The sequence below is a fragment of the Neltuma alba genome, unplaced genomic scaffold, assembly GCF_004799145.2.
Source record: "Neltuma alba isolate B1F8T4 unplaced genomic scaffold, ASM479914v2 tig00010315_pilon, whole genome shotgun sequence".
NCBI lineage: Eukaryota > Viridiplantae > Streptophyta > Magnoliopsida > Fabales > Fabaceae > Neltuma > Neltuma alba.
The window spans coordinates 29,452-44,271 of NW_021635228.1; the positions used below are offsets into that span (position 1 = coordinate 29,452).

Sequence of the window (14,820 nt, forward strand, 5' to 3'; positions counted from 1 at the left end):
TTTATTAATCTAACCCAATGCAGTTTCCATAAGTTAAAAAATAATATTCACCAGTAATATTAATGATAAAAATTAATGATGAAGCTTGTGATTGAGCAAAGTGATAAGATTAAGTATTCGTCAGAAAATACACTGGGTTTTTTGACCTCATAAAATATACTTATTGAAAAATTTAAATTGCAAAATCTTTTTATATATAATTTTTTCATCTCTTTACAATTTTCATAGAAATTCATAGAGAAAAAAATTTTTAACCAAAAAATGAGAACAGTTACTTTTTTTAATTTAAATGATTTCAATTCAACGTTTTTAATTCAAAAATCCCAATACCTGACAAACCAAAAGAAGCCAAATTTATACTTCGGATTATCAAATTATATTAAGGGAGAATCTCAATTAAATCCAACTAAAATATCAAAATTCTAATTCAGACCTACACTTTTAATTAACAAGTTCCTAATTAAGTCAAGAGGGATAATTAGATATTTGTGAATATTGTTAAAAGACTAATATATCCCTCTTAGCTGACAAAAAAACCTTAAAGTGTATGCCTAATTTTTGTTTTAATTATTTCGTCTAGATTTAATTAATATTTCTTTTATTTTTATTTTGTTTTGTGTCCTTGCTTTGTGTTTTTCTAAACAAATAAATATTTATCCATGTACATTTAATACATAATATAAATTTATTTTTTAAAAACTCAACCTTCGAAATAAAGATATAAAACAAGCTTAAAAACACACTATTGAAAAGTTCTAAATCGAATGCTGAAAAAGTATTTTTTTATATTTTATTTTTTAATTTTTGGTAAAATATCAAAAAAATTATTAAAATATCTATTATGTATTAGAGAATCAAAATGAACAAAAATAGAATAATAATTCATAAATCTCAAAATCACTTTTAATTGAAAGGAGTTATGGAATGGTACCGCGCCTGTGGCTGAAATTCATTAGTGCACATTCATTTTCAATGAGAAGTAATATACATGAAATAAATATTTATCTATATATATAATTATTTTAAAAAAAAAGAAACGATAAAACAAAAATATTTGTTGTGATTAAGTTATGTATATAGTTAAATGTAAATAACTTTATATATAGATAAATAGTACATTTTTTTAAAAAAGTATCTTGTATTATACATTAAATATAGGTATTAAATACATTTTTTAAAAAATAAAAATATAAAATAAACTAAAAAAAGACCAAAATCAGGCTTACATCTACCTCTAATTTTTTTTTAACTATAAAGGGGTATTTTGATCTTTTAATCAAATTCAAAAATCTCTCATTAGGCCTTTTAGCTTATTAGGAATTTGTTAAAAGTATAGGTCTTAATTTAAATTTTAGTATTTTAAATGGATATAATTGGGATTCTTCCTTATATTAATTGGCTAGTTGTTATTTCCAAATGTGTTGATAAACAGAAGGGAAATCTAATTATTACGCCAACACATAGTTATTTAAGGAGATTGATTATAAGATATTGTATCGAATTTATATAATAAGAATGAGTCAAGAATAGATTTAAAGTTTGAAGGAAGTTCATATCTTTAGCTAGTTTTACCAAAAAAGAAAAGTTGATATCTTTAGAGATTTTTATTCTTCAATAGACTTTATCCTAAGTAAGACTTTATCTTAATTTTTTTTCCTTTTCTATTTCTGTTATTTTTGTTAGATATATGTCTCTTTTTATTGAAAACAATCTTATTTTTTGAGACACTATAAAGCATTAAATACGAGCACATCTTTCAATAGGTATTTAATTTGTCACATTAAAAAGGATTAGTTCTTTTTGTTAAAATTAATTCCGATGGTCTTTCTTATTTCATCATCATCTTCTTTTTTATTTTTTTTTATACTATGGAAACTCAATATTTTAGGACTTGGGTCCTCTCCTTATTTGTTTTTCTTAAATAGTTGAAAATTAATATTTTATAAAACCATTCAAATATGATATTTTGATGCTCAAAATTCTTAACCCGTTGGTGGATGAATCCCTAGACACGGGGTAAAATAAAAAAAACATAATAATAATAACAAATCACCGGATTGACTTGCTCATTAGATCATCATTTGAACATTGAAATTCCCATTTTTTTATGTTCTTCTTATATAAAATAAAAATTGAGGAAATTGCAAATAAAGACCCCGAATATGTAAAATTATGATTTCGGACTCTGAATTTGGAAAATAGCAAATAAGGATCTAGTCCACTTTTGTAAATATGAAATATGGGTGAAATGTTTGAAATGTCCCTCAGTCAAATTGTGATTTGGTTTAATGAAGTTGTCATTTGCTAAAGTAAACTTGTCATTTCTCATAGTCAACTCGTCATTTGGCGCACCCTCAGCCAAGTTGTCATTTAGTCTACTGAAATTGTCATTTACTAAAGTGAATTTGTCATTTCTGATAGTCAACTTGTTATTTGATTGAGAGGCATTTCAGACATTTTACTCACATTTCATATTTGCAAAAGTGAGACCGGGTCTTTATTTGTTAGTTTTCAAATTCAGAGTCCCAATTGTAATTTTACATATCTGGGGGTCTTATTTGTAATTTCTCCATAAAAATTTGCTTGTAATCCACGTTCAGATAACTAAACTTTTTTTTTTTAAAAAAAAAAATTAACGTAATGCTTGGTTGACAAGAGAAAATTAGAGGGAAGGAACAAAAAGAAAAAGAAAAGAGAAGTAATTTTTGATTTCAAAATTTTTAATAAATTATAAAATTGAAAATATTTAATATTACTTTAAGAACTATCTCAAAAAATGTAAAGGAAAATGAAAAGAAATTGATAGATAAATCGGGAATAAGAGTTTTCTCTCCAAATCTCCGTGTTTTTGAGGAAAAAAGTTGACGAGAAAATACTACCTCCGGTCCTAATTATAAGAATCAGTTGATTAATTTGAGAAGATTAAATAAATAAGTTGAGTTAGTTATTTGTCCTAAATAAGTGCTGTCTTTCTTAAAATATCCTTACTAATCAAGTGTATTAACTAGAATTATAATTATTAGAGGGACTATCTTGGAAAAAATCAAATAAATATGAGAGATAAAGTGGATTGAGGTATTATATTTAGGACCAAAATAAAAGTCAAATAGGGTCTTATATTAAGGATCGGAGGTAGTATGTAGGTCTCTTTATCAAAAGAAAATATGTAGGTCTCACATGTTATTTTTTCTCCCCCCTTTCTTTTTTTATCCAAACACTGAAAAATGAACTTTTTTCCTTAATTTTCACTTCTAGTTTTTTTTTCCCTTCATCCACTTTTATCTCCACCCCAGATCCGAGAAAAGGTTGAATCGGGTGGAGAGGTATAGAATTTCCATTGAATAAGATTAAAAATTCGAACTTTAGAAAATTACTCGTAATCAAGTCAAAAAAGCTTGAAATTGATGAATAATATTAGTAGTGGATAATTGTATGAAAAAAGCGTTTTCCTCGCCTAGAATTTGTATAAATTAATACCACCACATTACATCGCTATAACGAGTAATAATTGATTTTGATATGCATGCCGCCGATTTAAATATATTATAAAAAATTAATTTGAACACAAGGAAGAAAGGAGAGATGTAATGGCGGATTGCTCTCATTCGTAGGTGGGAAGTGAAGGTGGGATTTGCATACGTATGTCCGCCTTTCTTGAATCTTGACCTCTCTCTCTTTTCTCTCTCTCACAGGACTTCACAGTCTATTTAGTCTCTCTTTTGGTTGTGTGGCATGTCTTTACCAAATTTTCCTTTTGAGTAATACTGACGGAAAAACATTGTCGATACAGAAACTGAACCTGAAGGGAAAAAAGTACTCGAATTTGGTGGTTTTGTGTTACAATTTATATCCCCAGAAGTTCTGATTTTTCAGGAGGTTGAAGAACATGGGAGTCGATTCCCAGGATGCCGTCGACCAGCTACGAGCATTGGTGGATCAAGGTCCTCTTCCACTTAATTGCTTGGATCTATCTAATGCTTGCTAGTTTTCTCTCCTCTGTTTCTGATTAGTGCTCTTCTCTTGTTTTGCTTCTGGGTTCAATTTTGAATATTGCTAGTTAGTGAGCCATTGCGGGCGACATTTCAGGTTCGCGCTTTTTTTCTTTCTCATTACTCAATCTGACCTGGTTTTAGCGCGCCTAGACAAATTTCAACTGTAATTATCTGGTTTACTGTGTTTATGTTCTTGCTTATTATTCTTTAGCGAGTCACGCTTGAGTTTATTCCTCAGTACCTATGGCTGATCTGTGTCTTCCATAAGTGCAGTCTAGCGGATTCTGTTCTTTATGGTCCTTGAATTCTTGTAATTGGCGTGTCAAAATTGTTTTATTTGACTAATGTGTGCTTGCCTAGACGGCTCTTCATGTCCTGGATATTTGGCACGTGATGTGATGGTGATTTTCTAGGATCCATAAATAAGATCTGTTTTGAGGTGCAAAGTTCAATATGGAAAATTTCTAGGTGTATCTTCTACTCAATTAAAATGATTTTAGTATATAATCTTTTCTAATGTTCCCCAATTTGTCTTAAGTATGCTCAGTGTTCAGACTCATGTAATAAAATCCGGGGATATGGAATTTAATGAAATATGGGGATCTCTGTATCATCATCCAACATTTGACAAGTAGCTAAGAACAAGTAATTTGACTAGAAAACATTTTTCTAAAAATTTCAATGAAAACATTTTTCCTCCATTGTGATTTGATGGGGTCGTTTATATTAAAATGTATAAATTGAAAAGACAGGCATTTGAAGAACTTAAATATCAGTTTAATGTTGCTAGGGTTCAAATTTAATGATTTGTGGGATGAAGCATAAAGTTTCATGTCTACTGTCAGTGCTGATCATTGAAAGTTTGCTGTACTTGTTTCTTCATACATATTTTCTGTCAGCTCCATCCTTATGGATCATGCCTGATCTCTTTACAACATTCTGAACAGTAGTCGTCATTCTTCTTACTCTTCCTCTCATTTTTAACTGCTGTAATTTGCAGCATGTTCATCAAGGATATATCACTGAAACATTGGTGCGGTTTCTAAAAGCAAGGGAGTGGCATGTTTCAAAGGCCCACAAAATGGTGTGTGCGTGTATCAAGCTTTCTTTTTATTGTATGTTTTGGAGATATGTTATCCAATTACGTTATGTTTGGTAGTAAAAGGCACTTACATGAGGCGTTATTTGAAGTTAATTAATTTTATATTCTATTTTGGAACAATTACAAAAGTACAAAATGTCATAAATAAAGGAAATCATTTTATCTAATGATAGTTTAAAAATTGTAGTATTACCAAATTATGTGCCTATTTCCATAGTTGTAGATACCCATACTTTGAGCAAACTTAACAATTAATGGTTAAAAATGGTTTTGATGGATAAAATAAGAAACTAAGAAACCCAATATTAGCAAGTCCAACCCCGCCTTAGAAAGAATAAGATAAAATAGGTATTCTAATTTTGAAATGTTATATATGCTATCAGCTCAATAAGTTTAGTAATGAGCATAACAGCCCTATTGTTCTGATGGAGAGAACCTATGATTAGCTTTTCAGGAAATTTCCAAATGAACAATTTCAATGAAATCTTTCAATTTCTTATCTTACTATGTTCAATTCTATATATTCCTCTATACGTAAAGTACATTGAATGTACATAAATGGCTATAATAGAGTTTCTATTATCCGTATGGGATTTTGTAAACCAACACAATTTTTTTTTTAAAAAAAAATGCACCCACATGAGACCACAACCACAAGCATTTTTGGAGTGGTAAAGTTAACTAACTTTATACTTTGACATATTACTTAAGTAGTGATTTTAGGAGGCACTTAATATTATTATGAGTTATGAATTAATGATTATTATGTCTTATGACTTGACATATTGTGTTTCAATAGATAATTCATATGGCAAATGTTATTTGAATTTCACATCCCTTTTACTTCATCAGCGCCTTACTTCCCTCAGGTGTTTGTCTTTCTAGTTCCTTTTGGCCAAGGTGTTTTAAATGTCTAACACCTTGAGAGCACCTTTTGCCTTTTGCTACCTCGTATGTTGTGAAATGGTTAAGATTCTATTTGTAACATATTTTATGTTATGTTTCAGCTGGTCGATTGTTTGAACTGGAGAGTACAAAATGAAATTGACAACATATTATCAGTAAGGCTGAAATCTGCTATTTCTTATCTTCTCCAATGCATGCAGCAAATATATTTATCAAGATAAATGCTTGTTCATTGGAAGACTGGCCTTGTTGTGGTTCAGTTTATCAATTTTTTTTTATTTTTTAATTTAACTTTCATTTTCATGCCCGTCAGAAACTTTTAGAGATGTGTAAGTGATAAGCTTAAGAGGTTACATGACTCAGGCAATTTGCCATCTGACATAAGTTTGCAAGAGGTTACATGACTCTGAGTAAACTTGACTTGGAAGTTTCTTCTTTTGTAAATATTATTTAATTTTGTGATGCTATCAATTGCTTATTCTTTCTTGTTAGAAAGCCCATGATACCCGCCTATCATTATGCATGAGAATAATATCCCTGATTGTATGCTGTCATTAATTGTAGTTATTGCTGAATGATTCTAACCGGATTATTATCACTATCCGGACCCTATATATATTGTAATCATCTCATATGGAATAATACAATGGAGTGAAATATTCAGAATTTAGACATGGTATCAGAGCAATGGGGTTGGATCCGTCCTGAACCCTTACTGTAAACAGAGAGAGCGAGGAGAGAGAGTGAGGGAGAGAGAGAAACGCCGGCGTCCTCAGATCTGGAGGCCAGAGAAGGACGTGACCGACACCACCCCTCCAATCCTCACCGGAATCCTCCGATCGGCGCGTCCCCAGAAGCCGGCGTCCAACGGAGCAACGCGTGAAGCTCACGCGCCATCTCAAGCCTCTGCGCGTGAATCCCACGCGCCGTCACAAACCGCCGCGCGTGAAGCCCACGCGCCGTCGCCAGAACCACCCCAGTACAGTACTTCGTCCAGAAGATGAATCCATCAGACTTTCTACCACTTTTTGGGTCTGTTCGCAATATGCCTGTCACAGAAGGCACCATTCCAATGGCTTTTACGTCTGGCACATCCTCAAATACTCAAGGTACTCCTTCACCAGTAGCCCCCTCTAAAACTTCTGATCCGATGCCAGATTTGACAACCGCCACTGAACAGCAACCTATGATGGTGGCTCACAAACTAAATGGCAGCAACTATCTCCAATGGTCCCAGAGTGTATTGATGTATCTCCGTGGGAAGCGTAAGGAGAAATATATCAATGGAGAAGCAAAACAACCGGCATACAATGATCCCAATTTTGACACCTGGTTCGCTGAAAATAATCAGGTGATGTCTTGGCTATGTAACTCAATGACTCTCGAAATCAGTGAGGGATACCTTCTTGCAAGCACAGCCAAGGAGATTTGGGATGCTGCTAAGCGCACTTACTCTACATTGGACAACACTGCTGCGTTGTTGGACCTAAGGAGGCAACTCAAAGAACTGAAGCAAGGAAGCTTGACTGTAACACAATATTACAGTACTTTGACAAAGATATGGCAGCAATTGGATCTCTTTGAAGTGCATCCTTGGAAGAATATTGATGATGCTAATTACTACAGACAGCTAGTTGAAAAGGGACGAACATATGATTTTCTGTTGGGCCTGAATGATGCTTTTGAAGAAGTAAGAGGCAGAATTATGGGTCTAAAGCCCCTTCCATCCCTATTTGAAGTCTTCAGTATGGTTAAGTTCGAAGAAAGTTGGAGACACCTCACCCAGGGTAACCAAACCCCAGTTGATGGCTCAGCTTTAGTCACAAGGGGACCCCAGACATCAGAGAGTTCTGAAAGAAAAGGGAACAAATGGTGCAATCACTGTAACAAGAAAGGTCACACCAGAGATGAATGCTGGAAACTACATGGAAAGCCAACCCATGGGAAACAGCAACAGCGTCGAGATGGAAAAAGCCACCACACCTCCTCTGAGGAAAGAGGCGATGATGGAGATCGCTTAACCAAAGAAGAACTTCAACTGCTCTGAAAGATGCTTGAAAGGCAAAACTCATCAAAAAAGGTTCCCAACGTAAACTTGATTCAGTCAGGTAATTCTATTATTGCTCTTAATGCAATGGTCACTAGTGATGAGACATGGATTGTTGACTCTGGTGCTACAGACCACATGACTGGTAATAAATCCCTCTTCAAAACTCTCAAATATTGCCATGAGAACCTCCGAGTAAAAGTGGCAACTGGACTATATACTAAAGTTGAGGGTGTTGGCACTGTGGCCCTCTCTGATGATTTGGAAATTCATAATGTTTTGTTTGTTCCTGCTCTCACTTGCAATCTTATATCTGTAAGCAAACTGACTAAAGGACAAGTATGTCGGGTGATCTTTGATGATGTTAACTGTGTTTTTCAGGATTCAATCTCGGGGAGGAAAATTTTGACTGCTAAGGAATGGGATGGACTCTACTACTTTGAAGGAAAGTACATGAAGACAAAAGGAGCAAGGAAGGCTATGGTTAGCTCCAATTCTCGAAATAAAAATGTAATGTTGTGGCATCAAAGATTAGGCCACCCCAGTTTTGATTATATGAAGCATGTGTTTCCAACATTATTCAATAAAAATTCTTCTCCTTTCCAATGTGAAACTTGTCAAATTGCCAAACAAACTCGCACATCTTTTCCCAAGCATATTTACAAACCCACTAACCCTTTTACATTGATCCACACCGATATTTGGGGACCTGCCAGAACCAAAACCCGAACAGGCACAAGGTGGTTTATCACATTCATCGATGATCATACACGGGTTACATGGGTTTATCTTATGAAAGAGAAATCCGAAGCCTTACAAATTTTCAAAAACTTTTACTCCTTTGTGAAAACCCAATTCCAGACTCCCATCAAAGTACTGAGGAGTGACAATGCCAAAGAGTATGTGAGTGGAGCCTTTAGGGAATTTCTTGAGCAACAGGGAATCCATCACCAAACCTCGTGTGTCTATACCCCACAACAAAATGGCGTTGCCGAGTGGAAAAATAGGCACCTTTTGGAAGTAACCCGAGCTATTATGATGGAAAGAAATGTTCCGAGCCTATTTTGGGGAGATGCAGTGCTCACTGCGGCCTATCTCATTAACCGAATGGCCTCCAAAGTTCTCAACTTCCAAACCCCTATTCAAAAACTCCTTGAGACCTACCCCGCCTCACCTATCATCAATACCATTCCACAAAAGGTCTTTGGGTGTGTTGTCTTTGTCCATAAACATGACGGGGAAAAACTAGGTGCTAGAGCCGAAAAATGTCTTTTCCTTGGGTATTCCTCAACCCACAAAGGCTATAAGTGTTACTGTCCCTCTACCAGAAAACTCATAATCTCCAAAGACACAGTTTTCTATGAAGATGATGCATACTATCCCAAATTACCCATTCAGGGGGAGAATTGTGGAGTAGAATGGCTAATTACCCCTGAACCTGAGACCAACGCACCTCCTAATCCTCCAGAACTCTATACACCGCACGAAGAAATCCCTGAACCTGAACCGGAAACCCCTAAGCCTACACCTCAACCAAACAGCCCAAAACCCCCACAAACAATACTCACACAATGGAAACGAATGCTGAAATTGATGCAGGGGTGACAGAGCACTCAAGATCTCAATCAAGTGAACAAGACAGTAGTAGTGGGGTTCCTTCCATTCCAAGGCAGCAACATGATTCCAATCCGGAGTTGGATCCTGAAGAACTAGGATGGCCTATTGTACTTAGAAAGGGGGTAAGGTCTTGTACTCAGCATCCTATACAACGATTTGTCTCTTATGGCAATCTATCTGCTAGAATGCAAACCTTTGTGGTGAATAGCTCACAGGTGAAAATTCCAGAAACATTTCAACAGGCCATGAAAGATCCTAACTGGAAACATGCAGCATATGAAGAGTTGAAAGCCCTGAAGGAGAATAACACGTGGGATATAACCACACTTCCTAAGGACAAGAAAGCAGTGGGTTGCAGGTGGATCTTCACACCAAAATTCAACCCTGACGGAAGCATCAACAAGTACAAAGGGAGATTAGTTGCAAAAAGGTACACTCAAACTTATGGGATTGATTATCAAGAAACGTTTGCTCCCGTGGCAAAGTTCAATACCATCTAAGTACTCTTATCCCTAGCTGCTAATCTTGACTGGTCCCTACATCAACTGGATGTAAAGAATGCTTTCCTAAATGGAGACTTAGAGGAGGAAGTATACATGGAAGTTCCAGATGGAGTAATAGCTCCACCTAATTCAGTTTGCAAACTGAAGAAGTCATTATATGGCCTGAAACAGTCTCCACGGGCATGGTTTGATAGGTTTGCCAAAGCAATCAAAAGGTTTGGTTACAACCAAGGACAAGCTGATCACACTCTTTTTTGTCAAACACAATGATGGAAAGGTAACGATCCTAATTGTGTATGTGAATGATATAGTCATAACTGGTGATGATGAAGCTTCGATCTCTCAACTCAATCCTGGAAGGGGAATATTCTTTAAAAGGGGGAATACAAGAAACATAGAAGTCTATACTGATGCAGACCATGGGAGAGCTGTAGATAACAGGAGATCTGTCACAGGTTACTGCACCTATGTTTGGGGAAACCTTGTGACTTGGCGAAGCAAGAAACAGACCGTAGTCTCAAGAAGCAGTGCTGAAGCTGAACTAAGAGCTGTAGCTCTAGGGGTGTGTGAAGGAATGTGGGTGATTAGACTCCTGAAGGAATTGAGAATTCCCTATGAAGGGCCAGTAAACCTCTGGTGTGACAACCAAGCTAGTATTGAAATGACAAAGAATCCAGTGTATCATGACCGAACAAAACATGTCGATATTGATCGGCACTTTATCAAAGAAAAGGTAGAAGGTGGTATCATCAGCTTAAGCTATGTGCGTTCGATTGATCAGATTGCTGACATCATGACCAAACCTTTAGCCAGAGTCAAGTTTGAAGGGCTTCGAAGCAAGCTGGGGATGGTTGACATCTACTCTCCAGCTTGAGGGGGAGTGTTAGAAAGCCCATGATACCCGCCTATCATTATGCATGAGAATAATATCCCTGATTGTATGCTGTCATTAATTGTAGTTATTGCTGAATGATTCTAACCGGATTATTATCACCATCCGGACCCTATATATATTGTAATCATCTCATATGGAATAATACAATGGAGTGAAATATTCAGAATTTAGACATTTCTTGAGTCTGAAACTTGTGATTCTGTGTGTGCATGCGTGTGTGTGTAGTTTGTAGGTGTGGATGTGTGCATTGAAGGAACAGAAAGAAGGGTTAATCATAATTGTGGTGATGTGGTCCTGGCCATTAGCCAGGCAAACTTGCATTTGACTTTGTGGATTTGTTGTTTTCAGGCGTTGATTCTATTCTATTTGATATATATTAGCTAAATCATGTTAACATTTATATCTATTGTGAAAACTACTCAGTACATGCTCATGCTGGTTGGTCTTTCTATTTCCAGAAACCCATAGTTCCTCCTGATTTGTACAGAGCTGTGCGGGATTCACAACTAATTGGATTGTCTGGATACTCAAGAGAGGTGATTTAAATTTTAATTTTTCAAATATATTAGATGTTGTCTTGTGTGCTATCCTTGCTTGCGAAAGATCAAAACCTATGTCACAGTCATGCATATTCTTCATCAAAATCAGTCAAAATTATGACTTTTGTGGAGCTTTGTTTTCAAACTCTATATCTTATCTGCCTTCCACGCTTTCCAGGGCCTGCCTGTCTTTGCTATTGGAGTTGGCCTTAGTACGTTTGACAAAGCATCTGTAAGTTTAATGATTAAGAAAAAGAAAGGAACCCTGCTTTTGTTTGGTGCAGTATTAGTTCTACCATAATGCTAGGCGTTCTAATGTCCTGTATTATTTTTTTGTTTGTGCAGGTCCATTATTATGTGCAGTCTCACATTCAAGTAAATGAATATCGTGACCGTGTAATATTGGTGAGTATGTGTTTTGAGCCTTCTTCAATAACGAGTTATAAGTTGAGCCTTTGTGCTTATATTTTGACCCTTATATGGCTATGCAGCCTACTACATCAAAGAAGCATGGGCGACCTATCACCACATGTGTGAAGGTCTTGGATATGACTGGACTGAAGCTGTCAGCCCTGAATCAAATTAAGGTACCTTCCAGTTCGTCCAACAACTTGGACCAGCCTTACCACCATTGACTTATCCTAGATAAATTGTGTATCAAGTTAGTTGCTTGTTTAGAATTAAGTCAACTTAGACCTAAAATTATAAAAATTGCCACTGCCTCCATACTTGGTATATATAACGTTACCTTTCCCCCTTCCCCACTGTGATGTTACCTTTAGTTCTTTGTTTAGTCGAAACAACTACTATTATTGCCTGACCAAAAGGCATATATAAAACAAAGAATCTTACTAATTTTTTCCATTTGCTTTTTTTTCTAATATTTCCTCTGCACTGAGTTGTCTTTCATGTATTTGCAGTTGTTAACAATTATATCATCCATTGATGATCTCAACTATCCTGAGAAGACAAATACTTATTACATTGTGAATGCCCCATACATATTTTCAGCCTGCTGGAAGGTAAAATAATATGTTGGTCATTATGGCATGGTTTCTGATATGAGATACCTATTGGGAGTTAGACCTCAGCTTTATGTTAATCACTTGGCATTAACAGGTTGTGAAGCCACTTCTACAGGAGAGAACGAGGAAAAAGGTGCAGGTCTTGCCAGGTAGTGGGCGAGATGAACTGTTGAAGGTAAGGTGTCTTTTTCCTTTCGAAGTTTTCCTAATGGAATAAATTCTAATGGAGAATATAACAACGAAAGCAAAGGTAAGAATATGGGAAAAAAATCTGACAGGTTACCTCATAGGGAAAGCAAGACCAGTCATCTGACATGTCTGATGCCAGTGTTTATTACCCTCGTCCTCTTCTCATCTTTCTCTATCCGTTTATCTTTCTATCTATATGTATGTGTGTGGAGGTGTGAGTGCATATGCCGATGAATGTGTGTGGGGAATCGACAAACATCTGTCAGAAATTTATTTGAACAAACCCTTGTTTAGTTTATTGATTGAATCATCAATCAATAAAAATAGACTAAACTCACAGTTTAAAGTGAATGTTTTACATAATTAATTCAACCATTCACAAAGTGACGAGTCCATGAAAGTCAATAGGACATGTCAACGAAGATGCCAAGTTTTTCGTTTTTGCATTCAACTCTTGGCTGAGACAGTGAAGCTCTTGTCCACAAGGTTAAATGAAACATAGCAATTATGACCTCACTTCTGACAAAGTTGTGCTTTGTAGTAAATTGGTGTGCGCGTTGTTTGTTTTAGAAGTCATTCTTCTGAAAGTGCATATATTCATTATGAAATTGTCTTAAATTTTTATCTTCCCTACCCTTGTTTAGTTGAATTTAACCATCACAAATTGGTTTGTAGATCATGGATTACGCAAGTTTGCCACATTTCTGTAGAAAAGAAGGGTCTGGTTCATCTAGACATTCAGAGAGTGGAAGTGAAAACTGCTATTCCTTGGATCATCCCTTCCACCAAGAGCTCTACAATTACATCAGGCAGCAATCCAGACTTCATGAAGCTGGTGAACCCATCAAGCAGGGATCCTTTCATGTGGATTTTCCTGAGCCTAAAGCCGAAGAATGTGAGATTGCCAAGACTATAGAATCCGAGTTAAACAAGTTTGGGAACGGCAATGTGGTTTCTGACTCACTAAATAACCTCAAAATCACCACCGGTGATTGAGACTGTTGTGGTAACTTGTTATAATGGAGGTGAGGATTTGCACTGAAGAAGACTTAGCAGCCTATGATGTATTTGGCCATCTAAAATGACTTGTACTAATGTGGTAGGAGGTTCTTATGCTGTTTCTACAAGTATTCTACAGTACTAGTCTTGTTTATGTAAGTCTCAGAAATTCTGGGGTAGTCAGCATAATATAGTTCCCATCTTCAAATCATGCTATGGAGGCAGTAGAGAAATGTCAGATACAATATTTTATACCTGATTTTCATCCTAGCTATGGAAGACCATATTCTTTTTTATGTTATAGTTTTGATGAGTAGATATCTTCATCATTCGACCATAAATAAGCATATCAAAACTCAGACTCTCTTCTGCAGTTTCAAATTTGATTATAGTTGTAGCATTATCTTGCTTGCTGTCACTCTCGTCTCCAAGCTTCAAGATTGCACGTTAGAGTCTTCTATGGCTTGGTTCTTCTCATCTTGAGTTGCTTCCATGGCAAATTATTTGGATTTCATTGTATAATTTTGCATTTGAGTGCTTTGTGTAATTCATCTTCAACGTTATTATTATTTTTTTGGGGTGTTGCACATCTCATTCGGAAGGTTTGAACCTTAAAAGTTTTGTTTAGGGTTAGCTTTTTTTTTTATTTGGAGATGAAGTTGAGATTGGCTGAAGGTTTGCTTCACCGGTTATATGATATATATGTTAATATATTAATAGAATGATTAAAACTATAAATAAAGTATATAAAAAATATAAATAAAATAAAAAGTACTCCTTCAACGTGATCCAATTTCCATATCAAGAGTCATTGACTAATTTGAGTACTTGGTATTCAAGAATGCCTAATTTTACTGGTGTTTGGCTACCAAAAAAACATTTCATATTGCCGGGATATTCTATGAATATTTTCCTTGAAACTACCCCCTCTTCTATTTCTTTGCAAAGTTCTTTCTTTCTTTCTTTATTCTTTTAAATATTCCATTTACTTGTCCTTGTAAAAATT

General features: G+C 35.4%; 1 protein-coding gene across 4 annotated transcripts; it reads left to right on the top strand.

The window, feature by feature from the left end:
• Nucleotides 1-3,600: 3,600 nt before the first annotated feature.
• LOC114755666 (phosphatidylinositol/phosphatidylcholine transfer protein SFH9) lies at nt 3,601-14,151 on the top strand. 4 transcript variants are annotated; one of them, XM_028944531.1, is made up of 12 exons: nt 3,601-3,639; nt 3,874-3,941; nt 4,058-4,086; nt 4,993-5,076; nt 6,102-6,155; nt 11,521-11,598; nt 11,780-11,833; nt 11,947-12,006; nt 12,093-12,188; nt 12,522-12,623; nt 12,721-12,801; nt 13,491-14,151. In XM_028944531.1, the coding sequence occupies exons 2-12, from the start codon at nt 3,887-3,889 to the stop codon at nt 13,809-13,811; spliced, it is 1,014 nt and encodes a 337-aa protein (XP_028800364.1). In that variant the 5' UTR covers nt 3,601-3,639; nt 3,874-3,886; the 3' UTR covers nt 13,812-14,151. The 4 variants fall into 4 exon arrangements, with proteins under 4 accessions (XP_028800364.1, XP_028800367.1, XP_028800365.1 ...); XM_028944532.1 differs by having other exon boundaries at nt 3,606-3,624; XM_028944534.1 differs by lacking the exon at nt 4,058-4,086.
• The last annotated feature ends 669 nt before the right edge of the window (nt 14,152-14,820 follow it).

What these genes read in the sequence shown, in the direction of transcription:
- LOC114755666 (XM_028944531.1), top strand. Translation starts at nt 3,887, where the DNA reads ATGGGAGTCGATTCCCAGGATGCCGTCGACCAGCTACGAGCATTGGTG. An exon ending in ATCGTGACCGTGTAATATTG is followed by an intron (nt 12,007 to 12,092) that starts GTGAGTATGTGT and finishes ATGGCTATGCAG; the next exon opens with CCTACTACATCAAAGAAGCA. An exon ending in TATTTTCAGCCTGCTGGAAG is followed by an intron (nt 12,624 to 12,720) that starts GTAAAATAATAT and finishes TGGCATTAACAG; the next exon opens with GTTGTGAAGCCACTTCTACA.